Here is a 23,185-nt window from a genome sequence, read left to right as displayed (position 1 = left end):
AAAAGAAAACCAGCACCATTGCATATATTATGATTGAATATTAATAATAATAATAATAAAACTTTCCTTCCACTGTTCCTATAGAGTTGAAACTAATGCAGAAAGGTTTAAGTCATATTTAAAACATGCAAGTTTCTCTTCACATTATATTGCCTTCATAAATGTGCCTCTTGTCCATAAAGGTCTCATAAATATATGCAGAAAAGAGCTCGTCCCAAGCAGATATCTCCCTCTCTAGAGCCAAACGCTATACCTCTGCCCTTCATTCTGAGTCTCACAAGAACCCCTTCATCTCCCCCACACATACACTCCCGGGGGAAGAGTCTCAGTGGAGCTTCGTTATTCTCTGCATCCCATTCCGAGAAATTCTACCTCATTTTTTCAGCTGACTATCGACGTCACTTTATCCGCTACTGTAAATCAGCTTACATTCAGATGTCTTCTACATTCACGGCGTTTTTTATGAGCTTTTCAAGTGCATTTTTTTTTCGAGTATGAGAAAAGCAGTGTGTCGTGTCACGTCAGGTAAATCAGCTGCTGGCTCTTACTGGGACCACAGCAGTTGCTAGGGCAGATGCTGCAGTACCGGCGGAACGCGAACACGCTGCTCTGAAAAGCTCCAGCTGGAAAGTAGTGGAAAAACAACAGCACCTTAAGAATAATAAAGGAAGCTCTTGAACAAGCCAAAGCGTCCTCGTTGTTTAAAGTTTATCGCTCACCGTATTTACTTGCCTTACCCCGTGCAGGCTGAAAGGGGCCGTTCACACAGAATTGTTTTTGCGTCGTTCTATGTAACACAAGTTTTACGGGCGTGTTTGACGGTTACGCGGGTGCTTCATGTTGTTTAGAAGCTTCAATTAAAAAATAACTTCCTTCGACTGTTAAAAATACGTCACCTGCATTCTGCTCCATTCGCGGAACTAGCTTTGTAGCGAAAACACGAGTTCGGCGTGAACGGCCCCTTATGCTGTTAGAATTTCGCTTTTGCTCCATGCACATGCGCAGAAATGACCATTCTGTTCGAATGCCAATACGCGTCGTCGCGTATTTGGTTATTATTATTCATTTAATATGAATTATTTATGTAATAAGAGTAACAGTTTACAATAAGTTTCCATTTGTTATCAATGAACTAACAATTTAAAATATTTTTACAGTTAATGTTCATTTGAGCATATACTAGCCTAATAGTTTTTTTTTAATCAAACGTTGTATCTTTTAACATAAGTTAATGCACTATAAACTAACGTGAGTTAACAATGAGCAGTTATTTTTTTTAGGTTAACTAAAATGAGTAAAGATTAATAATAAATGCTGTAAAAAATCTAGATAATTGTTATTTCATAAAGTCTAATGCATAATCTCATATTATTGCACAACTCTCTGGAATAATAAATTTGGATTAATCAATGGTGCCATCTAGAGGTCTGATATTTCTCAGTAACAACTGCACATCCATGTATTGGACCATTCTTCTGGGTATTTGCCAGCCATATTTTATTCTCCTTGGATGACTGGGCAATCTCTTCAAGTAAGCTAATAAAATAATTTCAACTCAAATCAATGTTTCATATGCATTTATTTATTTGGCACGTAGTTTTGTAATAAGATGTATAAGGAGCAGTCAGAATAAATAAATACCAACAGAACTTCGACGCAAACCAGAGGTGGATTTCAGTGGTTCAGCAATTTATTTTTCTCTTACATAATATCAACGCAAATCAATATTTTATGTCTATGTATTTATTTATTAGGTTAATAGCTAGTGTAATAAGCAGGATTATGTAAAGTCTGCCGGTTGTTATAGTAAAATAAACCCCTTCAGGGTGACAAGACCCTGTCTTGTCAGGGTTTTGCAATAGCAACCGAATGACTGTACAGAATGGAACCTTATTGTAAAGTGTTACCAGAATAAGTAATATTATAATTCTGAAGAAACAATCTTTACTTATACGAATCAAAATAAAGACATCAAAGAACTTTGTTTGCACACTTTGGATGCTTTGCTCGATAACATAGGCAAACTTAATCATACAATATTAACGCTGTATGACATGCTAATATTATAGATATTTTCATGAAGATTTTAAGAAAGTTTCAAGTGTATTTCCCTATGTGAGGAATAATTTAAACTTTCAAAAGCATATTTTAATTAATACTATAGGTCTAACTAACAATTTTTTCTAGAACACTTAAAAGAGATTGACATTAACAGAACAACATTATGGAAAAATAACCAAAATTTTAAAAATTACACTTCATATCTCCATCTTCAGTTCAGCATATAGCTCTTTGCTGTCAGCTACAGAGAAAACAAAAAGTAATATGATAAACCTGTTTACCTCACCTGTCCTCGCTTGTCAATCAGAGTGTATCCAATGAGATCACAATAATTTACTTTATTTACACAAATAATTACTCAATGGCAAGTGAATGCTCTTCATTATAGAGCATAATGGATTCAACAACATAGATGAGTTTTGAAAAGGGGCGTGATACATAAAATATCAGGAACTCTTTTATTAAATGCTTAAGAATGCCTATACTCCCTTACTTCACGAAGTATCTGCCTTTGATTTTAACAATATTTACTTGTTTAGACTTAATGAAGGAGAGATTCAGTGCAATAGCATGAATCCCACTTCACAGAACTGGGTTATCACAAAGCCCCTATTCAACATTTCAATATGGACTCATGACAGACTACAAAATGAATATGTGGCTGATCAGTCTTTTGTAGGCAAGATTTTCCAAAACAACCAGCCTTGATATTAGCTCATAATTCTGTACTCTCTGGTCCAATATCCTCCCTCAGTGGTCGGTCCCTGAATCTACCTATCCGAGTCTCTGAAAGGCCACCTTCTCGCCAGCGGCCTCCAATTGACTTGTGCAAAGGGAGGAGCCTATGTCTGAAAGGGTAAAGGAAGAGGGAGGGGTCAGGCATGGGGCGAGGCTCCTCGGGTCCAAGCACCCTTTCACGGGGCATGCATTCTCTCACTCTCTCCGATCTCCACTTTCTTTCTAAAGCACAGCTTTGTTGTGTGCTTTCCGCTGCTACTGGAGATGCCCATGGGTAGTTTGCAGTCCAATCTGATTCCTGTGAATAGGTAAAAGGAGGAGACTAATTCATGAGTCAAATTATAAAGGTATATGGTGTGAAAAGTGTTGTTCTTGAGTAGATCCAGCAAGCTATGCCATTTCCCCTGTCGGATCTTAAAATGAAGTTCATTTTAATTTAGAATTAACTATAGGTGAATCAGCACTTTTTAATGTTCATCAGATCTGTACAGTCTGTTTAGAACTTGAATTCCAGATAGGACACTCTTGGAGATGTATGTGTCCTTAATGTATCTTACCTGCATGGCTCCTTCTTCCTCCTCCTCTTTTTCCTCCTTTTCTTCATAGTCCTCTGTCTGGTGGTAGAGACGAACGTGTGCAGAATGCAGTTGGAAGGAGGTTTGAGCGGCCACATCAGTCTGCTTGCGGAGGTCACGACTCAGTATCGTAATCTTATGACTGCGACGCTTCAGCTCCTCCAGGAATCGCCGCTCCTCGTCTCTAAGACGAACCTGAAGTGCACTCGCTAGTGCCCCCTTTTTCCTTAACTCTGTCCGTAGCTCCACCAGTGCACTGTCTTGCTCTGCCAGACGCTGCTCTGTCTCCAATAATTTTGCCTGCAGCAATTCTTCCTCTAGCTCGACATCTGTAATAACATGTAGATGAGAAATTTACACTGTATGTGTGTCTTTTGCTTGTCTTTGAGTACAGGGAATGAATAAACTTCATGTTCTGGAAACTGAAATCACCTTCTCTTCTTCTAACTGGTGGCTTTCCACTCAGATCACAACTCAGCTCTGCAGAGACATACAAACACAGTGTAACGTTATTGGGTATCGTTATCGTATGAGCTTTCTGTTTGCTGTCTTTTATGGCTTTGATTTTGAAGTTTTTTTTACTTTAATTTGAAATAATAAAAAAAAAGTGTTAAATTCCCATAAAAATACATTAATTCACACCAGATTTACATTTTCAACAAATATTGCTCATTAAAAAAAATTATTTACTTATAAAGTTATGTTGTGAACTTTATTTGACACTACATTTGTGACATGCTGTACTCATAATAATGAAGAAACTCAAAAAATAATTTTGAGTGTCAAAATTGATCTGGAGTTTAGTAAACTTTTTTGCTGCTTGTTCAGTTTACTTCATTAAAATGAAAGCAAACTAAATTAAGTTTACTTAATCCATGGGATAACGTCTAGGTTACGGATGTAACCTCCGTTCCCTGATGGAGGGAACTAGACGTTGTGTCGGAGAAGCGACACTAGGGGTCTCTCTTGAGCGCCGAATATGCCTCTGATCCATTGAAAAAAGGCCAATGAGAAGTTGGCAGTCAGTATTTGCATACCCCGCCCCCGGACATACGGGTATAAAGGCGAGGCAAATACTAGAGTTCATTCAGGATTTTTCTGAGGAACCAATTTGGTTCTGGCCACTACAGCGGTTCGGCTCAGCGACGTGGCCGGAAAGACACAATGTCTCGTTCCCTCCATCAGGGAACGGAGGTTACATCCGTAACCTAGACGTTCCCTGTCTGTCGCTCTCTCCACGTTGTGTCGGAGAAGCGACACTAGGGGTCCAATTTAAATCCGCCATGCGCTGAGCCGTGTACGTGTTCTGCTGACAAAGGAGCGGGCAGGTATTTGTTACGTGCTAAACGACCAGCTGTGCCAGGGCACGTACCCTTCCCCAATGCCCCAGAAAAGTCGTCGGGATCCTTTTGGTTACCCTAGGCAGGGGAACAAGGCGACGCTTGCCAACCTGGGAACCGGCCAAGCCTGGCTGGGCCTCTTTTCTCTCTATGTTTCTTGCATAGAGCAATAGACAGCCGGGGCCATTACACGCACTGAGGGAAGGGGGTCTTACCCAATTTCCCATATTTTCAGGGGGGGGGGGAAGACCCACGGAGACCACCCCTGCCCAACTGGGGCGGTATGGTGGTGAATACGTCACATGTGTTCTTAGGCGACACGTGGAAGTGGCGCGGTGGCAGATCCAGCCTCAGCGAGGGTGTAAAGCTGCCTGGTAGAAGGGGCTCTGGCTTGGTTGATCGTGTCTACGACGGTAGGTGGTAGACTGGCTAGATCTTCCGCGTCCCATCCAGGGACCAGACGTGGAGTTTCCAGAGGTCTGGATGCGGATGCCAGAGCGTGCCCTGCCCCTGAGAAAGAAGGTCCTTCCTCAGGGGAATTCGCCAGGGAGGGGCTGTCACGAGGAGCACGAGGTCCGAGAACCAGGCCCGGTTGGGCCAGTAGGGAGCCACTAGTGTGACTTGTTCCTCGTCCTCCCTGACCTTGCACAGCACCTGTGCAAGAAGGCTCACTGGGGAAAAAGCATACTTGCGTAGCCCTGCGGGCCAGCTGTGCACCAGCGCGTCTGTCCCAAGGGGAGCCTCTGTTCGGCCGTACCAGAGCGGGCAGTGGGAGGTCTCTCGGGAGGCAAGCAGGTCTACCTGGGCTCTGCCGAACTGTTCCCAAATCAGCTGGACCGACTGGGGGTGAAGCCTCCACTCTCCACTGGGTAAGCTCTGTCGTGACAGTGCGTCCGCTACCACATTGAGCTTGCCGGGGATGTGAGTGGCACGCAGCGACCGGAGTCGTGACATGTGGCGGGAGCGTACGCCGCCTTGGTGATTTATGTGCGCTACCGCAGTGGTGCTGTCTGACCTGATTAGGACGTGTTTGTCTCGAATTAACGGGAGAAACTGCCGCAGGGCAAAGAAGACAGTCAACAACTCTAGGCAATTGATATGCCAGCGCAGCGGGGCCCCTCTCCAACGGCCTGCGGCTGTGTGCCCTTTGCACATGGCGCCCCAACCCAATCCAGAGGTGTCGGTAGTGACCAGGACGTGTCGGGACACCTGCTGCAGGGGCACTCCTGCCCGTAGAAAGCAGAGGTCTGTCCAGGGTTGTAGTGTTTTTCGGCAGGCATGGGTGATCGTCACACGGTGCGTGCCGTGGCGCCATGCTCGTCTCGGGACTCGAGTCTGAAGCCAGTGCTGAATCGGTCTCATACGCATCAACCCCAGCAGCGAGGTCGCGGCAGAAGATGCTATATGCCCCAGGAGCCAGGGAGTTTTAAAGGGACTGTTGTGCCTGGCCTGAATTTGGCGAGGCATTTCAGCACCGACTGCGCACGCTCATTGGTGAGACGTGCGGACATTGAGACTGAGTCTAACTCCATGCCGAGAAAGGAGATGCTCTGGACCGGGGTGAGCTTGCTCTTTTCTCGGTTGACCTGAAGCCCCAAGCGGCTGAGGTGCCTGAGCACCTGGTCTCTGTGAGCGCATAGTAACTCTCGGGAGTTGGCCAATATGAGCCAGTCGTCGAGGTAGTTGAGTATGCGGTTGCCGGCTTCTCGGAGCGGGGCAAGAGCTGCCTCTTCGACTTTCGTGAAGACGCGAGGGGACAGAGACATGCCGAAGGGGAGGACTTTGTACTGGAACGCCTGGCCGTCGAACGCGAACCGTAGAAAAGGTCAGTGTCGCGGCAAGATTGAGACGTGGAAGTACGCATCCTTCAGGTCTACCGCTGCGAACCAATCTAGGTGTTGGACGCTTGTCAAGATGCATTTGTGCGTGAGCATTTTGAACAGGAGTTTGAGCAGCGCTCGATTGAAAACTCGCAGGTCCAATATTGGTCGTAAGCCACCGCCTTTCTTGGGTACAATGAAGTAAGGGCTGTAGAAACCCTTCTTCATTTCAGTTGGAGGGACAGGCTCTATCGCGTCTTTGAGTAGAAGAGTAGCGATCTCCATGCGCAGGAATTTGGCATGTTGGCCATGCACTGCGGTAAAGCGGATGCCCGTGAAGGGGGGCAGGGGCCTGGCAAACTGAATTGCGTAACCGAGTCAGATGGTCCGGGCCAGGCAGCGAGACGGGTTGGGAAGTGAAAGCCACGCATCCAATCTCCGTGCTAGGGGCACCAAGGGGATGGTTATTTTTGACAAACCCGGTAGGGCTTCGCAGCGGTGTGGAGCAGGTAATACGCCGTCAGGAGGCGCGGCTGCATCCCGAGGCTCTGGTGCTGAGAAAAAAACTCAAAGCACTTACCTTGCTCCGCACATCCGGCAGGGGGCGGGTTGGTGACTGAGGAGGAGGTCCTGTAGTGGCGTCCTCTGGACTCGTCAGAACCGGCCGGCCGGGGGACAGTCGTGGGGCTGCAGGCAGGCCTGAGGCCGCGTCCAGCGTGCCGGGACTGTTGAGATCTGGGGGCAGAGTGCCGTGAGAATGGCATTTGCGGGCCAGATGACCCAGAGACAAAGGAAATAGCTCTTTTATTGAGAATTTGGGTACCGCTGCCCCGGTTAAGGGGAGCAGCAAAAGAAAAGTTTTTAAAGGAAAATTGTCCTCCTGGCCCTCCACCGGGGGACGGAGTGGTCTTACCATCTCCGGAGCTAACATCTTGGGCTCTGGGTCGTCCATCTCAGGAGCGCCTGTGAGCCTTCCGGGTCCTCGAGGGGGTCCGTGAGATGGGGGGCGTCTACTTCCTGCGGGGTGCTCGACGCGTGGGCTGAGAGCTGGGCCCGGGTTGAGGTGGAGCAGCTTGTCGTTTCCTCGCAGGGGGATGCCCTCGGCGAGCAGACGGGGCAGGGCCCGGGGCGGCAGGTTTGCGGCGGGGCAGGATATGTGATATCGCCTCCGTCTGTTTCTTCACCGCGGAGAACTGCTGGGTGAAGTCCTCGACGGTGTCGCTGAAGAGACCGAACTGGGAGACTGGGGCGTCGAGAAAGCGAAGCTTGTCGGTCTCACGCATCTCGACCAGGTTCAGCCATTGGTGTCGTTCCTGGACCACGAGGGTGGCCATCGCCTGCCCGAGTGACTGCGCCGTGACCTTCGTGGCTCTGAGGGCGAGGTCGGTCGCTGAGCGCAGTTTCTGCAGCACGTCGGGATCAGAGCTACCCACGTGCAGTTCTTTGAGCGCCTTGGCCTGGTGGACTTGCAGGAGGGCCATGGCGTGCAGGGCGGAAGCGGCAGTTCCGGCAGCGCTGTAGGCCTTCGCTGTCAGCGAGGATGTTGTCCTACAGGCCTTGGAAGGGAGTACAGGGCGACCGCGCCAGGTGGTAGGGTTTCCGGGGCATAGATGGAGCGCAACAGCCCTATCCACCGGGGGATCGCCGTGTACCCGTGGGCCGCTCCACCGTCGAGGGTAGCGAGAGCGGATGAGCGTGTGGCTTTGTGATGTCGTGTGGTGAACGGTGCCCTCCACAGCAACGTCAGCTCATCGTGCACTTCCGGGAAAAACGGAACCGGGGCGTGACTGTGAGCGGCGCCCGGACCCTAGGAACCAGTCATCCAACCGTGATGGCTGTGGGGAGGACGGGGGGTGCCAGTCCAAACCCACGCTGGCGGCGGCCCGGGAAAGCATGTCGGACATCTGAGCGTCAGCCTCGGCTTGGGCATGCTGGCCCGAAGGCGGCAGCCCAAGGGAGTCATCCGCATCAGACGCCGCGCTCTCCGATGCAGCGGCGAGCTCATCCACTTCTAGCTCTAGAGGATAGGCAAGCTGACTGTGAGGCGAGCTGCTGTTGCCTCGAGCACGGACGGGAGTCAACGAGCATGCTGGGGGACGGGTAGTCCGAGGGGGGCGCCCGCTGCCATCCCCAAATCGCTTCCAGCGCCACTCGCACCGTCCTCAATCCCGTGGGAAGAAGGAGCAATGCGAGGTGCGGCTGGAGTGGCTTGCTTCCGGTTGAAAGCGAGCCGCGACCGCAACGTTGTCATGGTCATGTTCTCGCAGTGAGAACATGAACCATCCACAAACGCAGCCTCGGTGTGATCACTACCCAGACACACGAGACAGCGCCTGTGGCCGTCTGAAGCGGAGAGCACTCTACCGCATCCAGGAACTACACAGGGGCGGAAAGTCATCTTTACAAAGACGCGTCCTGAAAAGGATGTTCAACGCCGCTGTGTATTTTGCTCTTTTAGAGAAAATTGCTCTTTTAAAGAAAATCACTCATTTAAAGAAAATTACTCTTTTAAAACTCGTCTGAGTTTTTTATACTGCGCTGTCGAAGCGCCCAGGGGCAATATGCACTGCCGTGCAAGGAGAAGAATCGCCGCTGTAATGCACCCTCAATCCAACAGCATGCAGTAGCGTCAGAGGAATACAGGAACGGGTGTGTTTCACTGCGAACAGCATGTACAACCATCGGCTCCGATGAAAATTTCTGAATAGACTCTAGTATTTGCCTCGCCTTTATACCCGTATGTCCGGGGGCGGGGTATGCAAATACTGACTGCCAACTTCTCATTGGCCTTATTCAATGGATCAGAGGCATATTCGGCGCTCAAGAGAGACCTCTAGTGTCGCTTCTCCGACACAACGTGGAGAGAGCGACAGAAGGGAAACTGTAAATAATGTCCATAATTTAACAGAAAAAGAATGCAAAAATGCTAAGTAAAAAAAAAACACGAATTGGTTAACAGGTTACATGAATATATAGAGTAAAAAAAATCATAATATATTTAATAATACAATACATGTAAGTTAACAGTAAAATATTGTATAAACTTTTTTTTAGATGTAAAAGTACCATATAATTAATAGTAAAAATGTATGTCTAACAAGAGATTACATGTACTTTTAAGATCGTTTTAAAATTATTGCGAAAAACAATAATTGGGCATTCCCAGAAGTCCCTGAGTGAGCCTTCACATTTCATTATATTTTATGGAAATAGACATATTTCTTCTTATTTTTTTATGTCAGTTATGTACATTGGGGTGGTCTATGCTATATTATATATAGTGTAGTCTCTACACTTTGTATTAATTTAATTATTACTCCTGGCAAGGTCACTCTTGATGAACTTTAAGTCATCATGTGGCCTTATGTAGTTACAGTGTTTAACAATACAGATAAAAAAATATCGAAAAATAAAATGCAGATAAAGTGAAAAACAGATATTTGTAGTTACAGAAGGCTCATATATAATTTTTTTTTACATTTAACAATATAAACGGTAGTGAAATTAACCCTATTTTACCGTGGATTTCCTCCCCAGCATGCTTTGCATGACACTTGATGGGTAGAGTAAATGTTACAAATTAAGAGCAATTTTATGTGTTTTGGTGCAAGATGAATAAAGGGGGAGAATTGTAAGTATCTAATGTTCTGTTATGTTAGAGTTTCTGTAATGTTGGAGTTCCCCGTCTGTCGCTCATTTCGACGTAGTGTTAAAGAAGCAACACTAGGGGTCTCTCTTGAGCGCCGAATATACCTCTGATCTATGAAAAAAGGCCAATGAGAAGTTGGCGTACAGAATTTGCATGTCCCGCCCCCAGACATATGGGTATAAAGGCAGGGAAATGTGTCTGTTTCATTCAGAAATTTTCTTCGGAGCCAATGGTCTTGCATGCAGCGAGCTGCGAGTCACACACACTCTTACCTCTGGCCCAGAGCCATATAGAGAGAGAGTTGCGACAACGGAAGTTCTAAATGCTTGATCGTCACGTGATTCACGTAGACTTCAGATAGTTCCAGGAAGTGCTTTGGCAGGCATTTCAAACTGTTAGATAGAGTGACAGAACTGCGATTTCTGGTAATTAGTAGTCAATAAATGCATTTATTTTATATATTTATGTAACACACCGACATATATATGCAGCATGAATATGTTGTTACAGCGATGTTGTTTTTTTAAATATCAAATCAGCTAATATTTGAGGATTAGTGTTCGCTTAACGTTATTTGCCTCAACTTGTTTCAGGCTAGGGTTTCTGTTGCCTTTTTATGTTACCTCATGTTCATTGTTTTCACTAATCTCATGGTAACTAATGTCATATTTATGACTTTTCAGATAGTACAGAGACAGGCTGGTGACAGGTGATTTCCAGCTCGCACCGCACAATGGGTCAATGAACTATTAACTATTAGCAGCAGTTACGTAAATGTAAACTTGTGAAATGAAGCTTATTGTTTACAATTCTTACAATTCTATATATAGTAATATAATTATTTATGTATTATAAATATTATATATCTAATGTATAATTCTTACAATACTTATTCATATACACAATATATTCAGCTTTAAAACAACTTAAGCATACTCGTATATAAACTGCCGTTCAAAAGTAATGAGGCTGAAAATTCAGCTTGGCATCACAGGAGTAAATTACATTTTAAAATACATTAAAATAGAAAACAGTTATTTTAAATTGTAATAATATATTACTGATATTACTTTTTTTTAAAACGATGGATGAAACTGAATCAAGAGAACAGATTTTACAATTAATAGGGTGTTCGTTACTAACTTTATCCAGCTCCAATCCTTGCCTTATCTGTTAGTTATCCGAAAACATCCCTTATCTCCTAATTTAATGAGTAATACTCAACTATAAGGTTTTAATTTACAAGTTATTTTTATTTAGATGTACTGATAATATACAGAATAAGATAATATTATTCTTTAAGGTCTCACCTTTTAAAAGTGCGTCGCAAACAGTTTGTTCTGCTGCATCTCTACAGCATGTGTTTGCTGCTACTTCCGGGAACTATTGAGAGGCTCCACGAGCCGCCATTGCTGTAAAAAAAACGTTCCATTCGAGTCAATGGAGTTGTCGCAACTCTCTCTCTATATGGCTCTGCTCTGGCCGATCTGCTGTTGGATCTACGGCGCTCATCATGGGCGCTTCGATAGCGCAAACTTAAAAGAGTTAAAAGAGTGATATTCTCTAAAAGAGTATTTTCCTCTAAAAGAGCAATACACAGCGGCGTTGAACGTCCTTTTAAGGACGCGTCTTTATAAAGATGCCCTTCCGCCCCTGTGTAGTTCCTGGATGTGGTAGAGTGCTCTGTGCTTCAGACAGCCACAGGCGCTGTCTCGTGTGTCTGTGCTGCAATCACACCGAGGCAGTGTTTGTGGATGGTTCATGTTCTCACTGCGAGAACATGACTATGGCAACTTTGCGTCGTTCCTTCCTCCCACGGGATTGAGGACGGCGCGGCTGGCGATGGAGGCGATCCGGGGATGGCAGCGGGCACAGTTCCCGTCCCCGGCACGCTCATTGACTTCCATCCGGGCTCGAGGCAACAGTGGCTCGCCTCACAGCTAGCCTACATATCCTCTTGAGCCCCCCGAGCTGGATGAGCTTGCCGCTGCATCTGACACGGATGACTCGTCTGGGCTGCCGCCAACCCTCCGTCCTCCCCACAGCCGTCGCGGCTGGATGATTGGTTCCTAGGTCTTGCGCACCGCTCACAGCCACGCCCCCCCCCGTGGCTTTTTCCCGGAGGTGCATGATGAGCTGACGACTGCATGGAGAGCACCCCTCTCTGCTCGTCTCAAAGCCCCTCGCTCATCCGCTCTCACTACCCTCGATGGCGGAGCGGCCCACGGGTCGATTCCACCACCTGGCGGGGTCGCCCTGTGCTCCCCTCCAAGGCCTGTAGGACGACGTCATCATTGACCGCCAAAGCCTACAGCGCCACCGGACAGGCCCCTTCCGCCCTGAATGCCATGGCCCTCCTGCAAGTCCACCAGGCCAAGGCACTTAAAGATCTGCATGAGGGTAGTCCTGATCCCGACGCGCTGCAGGAACTGCGCTCAGCGACCGACCTCACCCTCAGGGCCACGAAGGCCACAGCGCAGTCACTCGGGCAGGCGATGGCCACACTTGTGGTTCAGGAACGTCATCTGTGGCTGAACTTGGTCGAGATGCACGAGACGGACACCGACACCCCTCGTCACCCCTGTCTCCCAGTACGGCATCTTCGGCAACACTGTCGAGGACTTCGACCAGCAGTTCTCCGCTTTTAAAAAGCAGACGGAGGCCATTTCACACATCCTGCCCCGCCGCAACCCTGCCGCCATGGGCCAAGCCCTGTCTGCTCGCAGAGGGCGTCCTCCTGCGGCTAGAAAACGTGCTCCGCCTCAACCCGGGCCCAGCTCTCAGCCCCAGCGTCGAACACCCCGCAGGAAGCACACGCCCTCCGTCTAACGGACCCCCTCGAGGACCCGGAAGGCGAGATGTTCGCTCCGGAGCTGGTAAGCAGACCACTCAGTCCCCTGGTGGAGGGCCAGGAGGAGAATCCTTATTTGAATTTATTTCCATTGCCGCACCCCTCCTGGGCTGCGGTACCCACATTCTCAATAAAAGAGCAATTTCCTTTGTCTCTGTGTCACCTGGCCCGCAAATGACTCTGCCGCCAGACCAAGACAGTCCCCTGGACGCACTTTTGCCTCCCGACGCCGTACTACCTGTTCTGCCCCACTGCAAAGCCCCGCCGGGTACGTCAAAAATAATCGTCCCTTTAGTGCCCCTAGCATGGAGCTTGGATGCGTGGCTTTCACTTCCCAACCCATCTCGCTGGCTGGCCAGGACCATCTGACTCAGTTACACAATTCAGTTTGCCAGGCCCCCCACCTTGCGGGCGTCTGCTTTTCCGCAGTACATGGAGAACATGCCAAGTCTCTGCGCGCGGAAATTGCGACCCTTTTGCGCAAAGATGCGATAGAGCCTGTCCCTCCAACCGAGATGAAGAAGGGTCTCTACAGCCCTTACTTCATCGTACCCATGAAAGGCGGTGGCTTACGACCGATCTTGGACTTGCAAGTTTTCAACCGGGACTTACACAAACTCCCTTTCAAAATGCTCACGCAGAAACATATTTTAACTTGCGTCCGGCATCTAGATTGGTTTGCAGCGGTAGACCTGAAGGACGTGTACTTCCACGTCTCAATACTGCCTCGACATCGACCCTTTCTACATTTCGCGTTTGACGGCCAGGCGAATCAGTACAAGGTCCTACCCTTCGGCATGTCCCTGTCCCCAGCGTCTTTATTAAGGTTGCAGATGCAGCCCTTGCCCCGCTCCGAGAAGCCAGCATTCGCATACTCAACTACCTCGATGACTGGCTCATCCTGGCCCACTCCCGAGAGTTACTATGCGCCCACAGGGACCAGGTGCTCAGGCACCTCAGCCGTTTAGGGCTTCAGGTCAACTGGGCAAAGAGCAAGCTCGCTCCGGTTTAGAGCATCTCTTTTCTCGGCATGGAGTTAAACTCAGTCTCAATGTCAGCGCCCACCTCACAAACGAGAGCTTGCAGTCAGTTCTGAAATGCCTCACCACCTTCAGGCCAGGCACAACGGTCCCTATAAAACTTTTCCAGAAGCTCCTGGGGCATATGGCATCCTCCGCGGCGGTCGCGCCACTGGGGTTGATGCATATGAGACCGCTTCAGCACTGGCTACAGACTCAAGTCCCAAAAGTAGCATGGCGCCACGGCACGCACCAAGTGGAGAGTGGAGGCTTCACCCCCAGTCGGTCCAGCTGATTTGGGAACAATTCGGCAAGGCTCAGGTGGACCTGTTCATCTCCAGAGAGACCTCACACTATTATTTATATTGTCAAGCTGGTTCTCGCCTCCTCCTTTCCACTGAGCTGCGTTACACTTGTGCCGAAATCTGGGAAGGAGGAGGGATAAGCCGTAGTAGAGTTCTCGCCACTACCGTCCACCCCAACGGAGCAGCCGTGGCCATCTGCCGGGGGACGAGGAGCCCGGCCGCCAGGAAGCGGAGGAATGGCCACTGACCACGAGGGGAGAAGGGGCTCCTAACCGACCGCCTGGAGCAGTCAGGGCTGCTGCCATGGGCGGAGGAGTCCCCTACCAGCCGCTGAAACGCGGCGGGGTCTGAGACCGCCGACCGCGAGCGGGGAGGGACTCACTGCCGACCGCCTGGAATGGGAGAACCTCTGCCAGGGGTGGGGGAGACCCCTTCTGTTCCTCGAGAATGTGGCGGGGCGTTCTGCCCGCCAGGGGCTGGAGGACGGTCTCCAATCCGCCCGGAGAGGCGCGGCTGTCATTGGTCATTGGCCTTTAGGAGCCCCTTCTCTCCTCTCTCTCTCTCTCACTGCCGCTCCACGTTGGCCTTTTCCCTCTCGTTTAAATTTGACAGTGTTTTTTGGGGGGGTAATACACTGTTACAAGAAAGAATATTAAGTTATATTGTCAAGCCGGTTCTCGCCTCCTCCTTTCCACTGAGCTGCGTTACACATCTATTTTATTTTGCAGTCTAAACATGTTAATTCACTTCATGGTTTAAAACTATTATTTCAGTTCATGGTCAACATTTGGCACCCTGTTCTGTCATGGATTTACTGTTATTTAAATTATTATTTTTTCTTTTTTTTTTACAGTGTATTGTTTTTGCTCATTGTGCCTTACTTGATTGTTCCCAAGTGTTCCTGGGTTAGTACAAGGTAGGTTCATTCAACATTTGTGGCATAATGTTGATTACCAGAAAACATTATTTGAACAAGACCTTGTTAAAAAAAAGTAAAACAAGAAATAAACAAAAGCAAAAATTGCTGCTACATTAAGGTTTTTGAAATGGATGTGAATGGGGCCAGTCCATATGCACTAAAACACACAATGTTTAAAAAGTATAGTCACAAGACTTAAACATTATACATGATGATACACAATCGCCCGCATGCAGTGGTGACACCAATCTGCTTACATTTAATATATAATTTACCGTCTATAAATGTAATTAATGTTAACAAAATATCCATCTTTTAAAAGGTCTAAAGGTTCAACATTTATATCTGATCTGTTTCACGATAGCAATGCTCCAGAAACAGCAATTTAGTTATTTGTGCCAGGAGTACAAATGAAAACATGCAATATCTAAACGGGACTTCATACCTTTGTTTTGAAAACGCGATCGCAAGATGAATCCAATTCGCCACACTTGGGTCAATTGGCCATGACAAGTGTTCATTGAAAAACATCCAATAGCACTTTTTGTACATAAAAGTGATAAATCTGAGTAATATTGATATATTCTACATTGTTTACGTGAGATCTCGCCTGAAAGATTTACCCTTCGTCATCGTTCTTCAACAAACTATGCAATCTGAGCAGCATTCATGTTGTAAAACTGTATATATATTAGAGTCCCGTAAACAAAATGAGCCTGTCTCCAAAGTCTATTTTTAAAAATGACATGTAGTATTCAGAATAGCCAAGCAGTGCAGTCAGATTTTGTGTCGTCTTGAAAGGCGGAAACTTAGATTTACTCTGTACACCCGCCAGCGATTTTACAGAGAAAAAAGCTTGCAGGAATTTTTGGTTAGATCATCAGCAAATTTGAAATATAAATTCTTTAGACTTGTGGCTTTGAGAACATTGTATTTCTGGGTTGTCTTGGTACTTTTATTATTGTTTTTTTAGATTATAAAAACATGTTCAGCACAAAATATGTCCATTACTATAAACTTCAGCTTCTCTAACTTTAAACAATGACAACATATATATTCTGACTTGGGAAATAAAGGCCCAAAGTGTCTTCTTTCAAAAGATACTACAACATCATTTAAGTCCAGGTATGCCATTTTCATGGTTTGTGCTCAAAAAGGGGGTAAGTATCAACAGGTTAACATGCTTTTATGTGATAAAATTGGATACTAATTTTATTAACCCGATCTCATGAAAATTCATTCATATTTTATGAATTGGTTAATTCGTATGATTTCGTTTGTATGAATTCGTATGAATTCGGTTGTACTTCCACGTTCGAAGTGTCAAGGGCATGCTTATTAATATTAAGCCCTTACCCAAACCACTTATCTAAACCTAACCAATCAGTAGAGTGTGTAAACATGACAGGAAGCTGTTATGTGTGACAGAAGGAAGTAATTGTCACATATTAGATGAAAATTATGTCCAGTGACGTCCCTGGCTATAGTGAAGGTTGTACGAATTCATATGAGTGCGGGCGTAAGATATCATACGAATTTGCCCAATTTAGAAAGGTTGAACAAATCCTTACAATTTCACAGTGAGAGAGAATTGTCTGTGTAAAGTTATATTCAATTCCAGGATTACAGGAATTAAAATTTATCCATATTTATTATCTAATGAATTCTTAACAACAATCAAGGAGACTTTAAAACTGAAAGTATTAAGTTAATAAAGAGTGGTTGGCAAAGATGGTTTTTCAGTGAATTTATTGATCCTAATATCTTAATTTTGAGTTCAAATACTCAAAATGAGAAACACATTTGTAATATCCAAGCATCAACAGACCATTGCATCGTTTCTTCAAGTTGTGTATCTCCAGGCGTAGACCAGTCAGGAGGATCCTGTGTTCCTGCTGCAAGAATGATACATTACGCTCCACACTCTCCACCTTTTGGGCAACTGTGGATCTATCCATGGAAAGATCTCAGATGTTTGCAGGCTCCAGAACCTGGTTTCAATTAGAGTGATATTGGAATGTCAATACAAGATAAACACACTTTCATTACTTAGGCTGATGTATTCATTTAAAGTCAAAGGCATATTATTTTCCATTAAAGCAGGCTTAAAAATTAGTCCAGACAGCACACATACATCTTCAAGATGTCTGTTTAAGAGTGTTTCATCTGGAAAGCATTGCATTTGAATTAACATCTGATAAACATTTTAAAATGATCAGATTTACAAACATTATAAATCATAAACATCGCAGAGACATCTGATCAATGCAGATCTAAAAAATACATCTACCAGATGTAAACAAACACATTGAATAGATGTATGGGTGATTTACCAGATGAAAAGGTCTGCAACAGACATCTCAGAGACAAATGTGTTTCATCTGGGTACCCTTATAGCACACATACTGTACATCTCCCAGATGTCTATTAGATGTGTGTGTTTAGATCTGGAAGACATCTATTATAGGCTACTGTTTGCTCATCTACAAAACACCTATTAGACGTATTGTATCCGTTTCCTCTCAGATGTCTAATAGACATTCAGCAGATATCTTTGAGATGTTTATGATTTAGAATGTTCATAAATCTGATCTTTTTAAGATGCTTAGATATTTATTGGATTGTGATGCTTTCCAGATCTAAAGATCTAAAACATACATCTCAGGGGAATATGTGTACTATCTGGGTAGATGTAGCAATACAAATATTGCATAGTACCCTATAGTAACCACCACGTTACAACAAAGGTATCTTAAAAATGGGAGTCTGTAGGGAAAATGTTTGCCTGTAAAAAGTAAAAGTGAGCATTATGTCACCGGTACAGCCGGGAGATTCTGAAACAGGAATTGCGTAAGGACGGCAGCCTTTTGTAATGCATCGCAATCTATCGTCTTTGAGGAGAACAAATATTGGCAATCTTTACAACGTTTGTCTATATTTGTAATCACACAAGTCTCATGACAATGTCAACAACTCGGCATTTTAATGAATAGCGGAGCCGTTTAACATCACCCCGATTTCAACATAAGCAGAGCTAATTCACCTTGAGACATTAAATATATAAATATATAAACTGTCGACGATTACATGAATGTGACGCTCTTCATTGCATGCATTGTCAACTGAACATGCTTAGAATTAAAATTTTAACGATTACTTATTCTTCAATATGTTGTAATTTTGGTGACACTGGAGAAGAAACAAGCATACACACTCCCGTCATTCCGATGCTTTGAAATCAATGCGCCGTTAAGATTTTATGGAGCCTTTTCTAAAGTCAATAATCTCAATGACATGCAACGTGCCGATGTCACTACATGATTCATACCATACACGGTCAATGTTAGCCTACTTACGATTAGACTGAACAGATGAAAGATGCAGGACACTTCCAGTGCAGATCATCACCACCAAAACAGCCCGTCAATATAGGAAACGAGGTTACCATCTGCCATGTCGCCCAAATCTGAATCACTTAGCCAATGAAGTGAACTAAAGTGATAATGATGACATTCTGTTTTAATCTACACCTCGAGGACACAGCAGGATGTGCTCAATGTCGTCTAACAACTGGAACAAATTTGATTTTATATGTGTAGAGACTGCGATCGTGCAAATTGTAGCCAATAACATTTTCAGTTGTGAATTCATATTTGCGTGTTGAGATTTCAGGAACAGATATCGACACCGTGCTCCCTTGTGGATGTCTTATCATAACTTTTCTATTTTTGGAAGAACCTCTACCTTCTACATCTCTAAATATAAACATAAGTCTATGCATATACCGTGAATGTTATTTCACTCAATTTTGGTACACTCAGATATATATATATATATATTATAGACGTGTAGATTTGGGGACATGACGAAATGACGAAGTGCAATAGTTGAAAATTATTTAAATTATATATAATTAAATTATTTTACTTTTAAGCCAACAGAATTGTATAACATTATGAACAGTCTATATTCTTTTTAAAAAGCCTATTAAAATTGTAATCGGGTGAAATTAAACAATACACACTTGTACTGGGGATTTAAATGTCACCTAATTAGGAATGACCCTGTTGTTGTTGTTGTTGTTGTTTTTACATATTATTTATGATTTTGAAATTCCTGTACATATTTAAGCAATTGAGGCACTTGCAAGGATAACTATATATATATATATATGGTCAAGCATAACATGCCCACCATGTTCAGAAGAAATAGAAATCAACCTTGTGCAAATTGTCAGCTCTACACTAAGCTAAAATGCTATTTCTAGCCATTTTACATGCACATGATACCGGCACAATCATATTTTGTTATCAAGAAAATTGACGTTGGATTATCATTTCATTTTTCTAGTAAGACCTTTGATATTAGGGCAAAAGTCATATTCTTGATAATAATTTTTGTATCGTTTTCCTGTAAAAATATCTAAAAATACTTAAAACAAGATCAGTTAGATTTATCTTGTTTTAGAAACAACACTACATAAGATATTTCGTTTTTCAGAGAATTAATTTTTTAAATATGTATTTTGTCACTGTACTTGCAGTTTTTATTGTCAAAACAAGTGAAAAAGTCAGTGCTGAAGAAGTAATCCAAATTATTTAGAATACGTTACTGACCTTGAGTAATCTAATGGAATACGTTACAAATGACATTTTACAGCATGTATTCTGTAATTTGTAGTGGAATACATTTCAAAAGTAACCCTCCCAACCCTGGTTATGGGAAGATAAATGGGAAATTAATATAATTTCAAAATTTCAATATATTTATGTTAACAGAAATAAAAACATCAATATGTTTACAAATATGTTTGCTAGATATCAATTACCATCCATGTAATGGCTAATTTATTGACTGAATATCCACCCTGTTATTGTACACCCTGTTATTTTCCACCCTGACACTGCCCATTTACTGTAACTGGATGGAAATCAGATTTTTTTTTGTCATTTAGCTTGACCAGTATGACTAATACAATCTTTAACATGTCTCTGTGAGGATGAATCGTGAAGATACTTGTTAAAGTATAAATTATTTTTCAAAGTTTTCAAAGCAGAAATGCCAATCAATTGTATGAATGACCCAACAACAACAATTATGAAATGTGCATTTTTAATTGACCCAAAACATTGCGGTATTGAACCCTGGTTGTATGCTACATCTTGATGGGAAAGGAGAAATGTTTTGATGGGACAGCAAGAAAGAGAGGCAATAGAGAGGATCCGGTGTCCAACTGTGAGGGGTGGCAGAGAGAGAGAGAGAGGAGAGAGAGGAAATCTTATTCGCCAGTTCCCAGACACACTGTCGCCAGGTCCCCATTCACTCCTCCACCCTCTGGCGTAAAACAGTCACTCCTCCCCGGGCGGACCGGAGCCAGTCCTCCGACCCCTGGCGGACGGTACGCCCCTCTGCATTTCGACGGCTGTTATGGAACTCCTCCACCCCTGGCAGTGGCTCTACCACTCCAGGCAGTCATTGCCGTTCTTCTGACCATGCCGTGTTTTAGTGGCCAGTAGGGAACCAGTGGGTGCAGTGCCCTTGGCACTGGTCCTACCACTCCAAGCGGCTTTCTCTTCTCGCTAACGGCGATCGTTCTTCTGCATCCAGTAGCAACTCCTCTGTCCCCTGGCGGATGGCCGCGGCTGCCCGTTTGGGGTGGATGGTAGTGGCAAGGACTCTACGATGCCACATCCCTCCTCTTTCATGGGCTTCGGCACCAATGTAACAGTTTGTGGAAAGGGGGATGCTGGAGTCAGCTTGAAAAAACATGTAGACATATATGGTTGGACTTTTCAGTTGTACACAATAAGGCTGCTTTTCAGCAGTACACAAAATGTTTGCTTTTCAGCTTAACACTACACATAAACTCTATTGGCTTTTCAGCTCAAATCACAGTTTCACGCATCTCTGATGTAATTTGCCACTTATCTTCCCGGCCTTGCTCTGCCAAGAAGCCACTCGGCTCCACCCTGCTCACCACACCTATAATCAAATGAAAGACAAGAAGTGAACAACAAACAAATATAGCGACGGCAGGGTAAACCTTACAGAGACCCCCAACTAAGGAGCGTCTCCTGAAGCTCTTTAACACATAAAAACAAAAATAGTTCCTGGGAAGATCAGGAGGAGGAAGCTCAGACAGCAGAGCTAAAGGAGTCTTAGGGAACTGAGTCTCAGGGAATGGAGTTCCAGGAGGCGGAGCCGAAGGAGGTGGAGCCACAGGAGGCCCAGGAAGAGGAGCCGCAAGGGGCAGAGCCACAGAACACTAGAGAAAGCGCTAAACTTCAACAAAAAGCTACATTGCAGACTGGAGAAACAGAACAATGAACAGAGGAAAACACAGGGATTAAATACACCAAGACTAATGAGCAAACAAGGAACACCTGGGACAAATTAACATAAGAACCAATGTACAAAAACAAGGAAAAGAACTACAAAACCCATAATCAAATGAAAGACATGAAGTGAAACATAAACATACATAGTGACCCCTGGTTGTTGCCAGGGCAATCCTTACACTAAGCAAGGTCAGTTCTGGCCAACAAAGTGTTTGACCTCTGAAGACAAAGAGCCCTGCTTGTAAGAAAAGTTGTTGATGCAGCATGTGGATAAAGCCCAAACAGAGTGAAAACGGTCTACAAAACAGTTGGATTATCACGAATCGTAAATAGAACTGACTCCAGCAGATGCAAACTGGAATTTTTTTATTTATTATTAACTGATCACACAAACTGAGTATTTGTAGCTTCCAAAATGACCTAAATAGAGCTGATTGGGATTGGAAACATTTGTTTGTGATTACTTTTATGTGTCAGGTTAAGTTTTGAACAAAATGAAAGGACAAAAATGAAAGATATTTTGTTTAGGATAGAACAGTGTATTTGAATGTTTTGACATACAACACATTTCTTCATGTAAATTAATAAAATTTAATATGGATTTTTGTAAGCCATGATGCTTACCAGATTGTATTGAAGATTACGTTCTGCTCAGTATTGGCATAGCGACTGTAGGATATTTTACTATGCTGAATTTAGAAGGGGACCGTTAAAGTGCCCTCATTCTCACACCATCATATCTAAGAGAATATAGGGTCTCAAAATATGTGAGCTATGAACTAAATTAAACTGTCCTTATTCTACATTATTATGTAATGACATATATAATGGAATTAGTCGCAATCAACAACCATTATAAATTAGATAAATGACAAATAACTAGATTAATTGTCTAAATAAAATGATCCACCATTAAAATTGTAATACAACGTCTCGTTGTATCTGCTCACAATTTCTACTGTAAGGAATTAGCTTTAATAAGGAAAGTATGATTAATTCACTTATTGGCGTAATATTATTCTCATGGCTTATTGAAAATGATGTCACATGTGTTTAGGTACAGATTTGAAGCAAAATCTTTTAGAAACAGGGTTGAGATTATTTATCAAAATATACCGCAGTCAAATCATCTTTGAATACAGACTAACTTTATTGCTATTCTAAACATAAATCGAATCTAACACATATATATATATACATGAGACAGATTGGTGAGAAGAATGACAGAATGTGAAATAAATGATCAATACAGTGAAAATTTACTTTATGGTGTCTGTTGACAATGCCTTAATAACCATTTATCCTTATTTGAGTCTACATCGATTTGGTATCAGATTACCCAAAGTATTTAACTAATACACCAGCACTTTGAGCACAATACAGGAGATGTACTTGTGTGTCTTTGTGTTTCCTTGCATTCTTGGAATTGCTTGGTTCTTGGTTCTTGGTTGAAAGTTGGACCTCTGTAAGATCGGATAATTATTGTCTGTATGAATGATGTGGTTGGCTTTGAAGTGAGGCTTTCTCATGGAGGATACGCGACTCCCATTGGAAGTTATTTGTCAGTTAT

General features: G+C 44.1%; 1 protein-coding gene across 1 annotated transcript; it reads right to left on the bottom strand.

The window, feature by feature from the left end:
- Positions 1–1,775: 1,775 nt before the first annotated feature.
- Positions 1,776–18,790, bottom strand: LOC127625446 (coiled-coil domain-containing protein 92-like). The gene is made up of 5 exons (XM_052100744.1): positions 18,634–18,790; positions 17,106–17,268; positions 3,807–3,854; positions 3,357–3,703; positions 1,776–3,097 (listed from the first exon to the last, which is right to left on the bottom strand). Exons 2-5 carry the CDS (start codon positions 17,233–17,235, stop codon positions 2,777–2,779), a joined length of 846 nt encoding a protein of 281 aa, XP_051956704.1. The 5' UTR covers positions 17,236–17,268; positions 18,634–18,790; the 3' UTR covers positions 1,776–2,776.
- Positions 18,791–23,185: the final 4,395 nt, after the last annotated feature.

The sequence above is a fragment of the Xyrauchen texanus genome, chromosome 31, assembly GCF_025860055.1.
Source record: "Xyrauchen texanus isolate HMW12.3.18 chromosome 31, RBS_HiC_50CHRs, whole genome shotgun sequence".
Taxonomy (NCBI): Eukaryota; Metazoa; Chordata; class Actinopteri; order Cypriniformes; family Catostomidae; genus Xyrauchen; species Xyrauchen texanus.
The sequence above is the reverse complement of the archived record's forward strand: the minus strand, read 5'-3'. Positions and strand labels throughout refer to the sequence as shown.

Excerpts from the sequence above, each read along its gene's own strand:
- LOC127625446 (XM_052100744.1), bottom strand. The coding sequence starts at position 17,235 with ATGGATAGATCCACAGTTGCCCAAAAGGTGGAGAGTGTGGAGCGTAAT. Across the intron at positions 3,704-3,806 it reads ACCAGTTAGAAGAAGAGAAG|ATGTCGAGCTAGAGGAAGAA; the intron begins GTGATTTCAGTT and ends ATGTTATTACAG. Across the intron at positions 3,098-3,356 it reads AGGAAGAAGGAGCCATGCAG|GAATCAGATTGGACTGCAAA; the intron begins GTAAGATACATT and ends ACCTATTCACAG.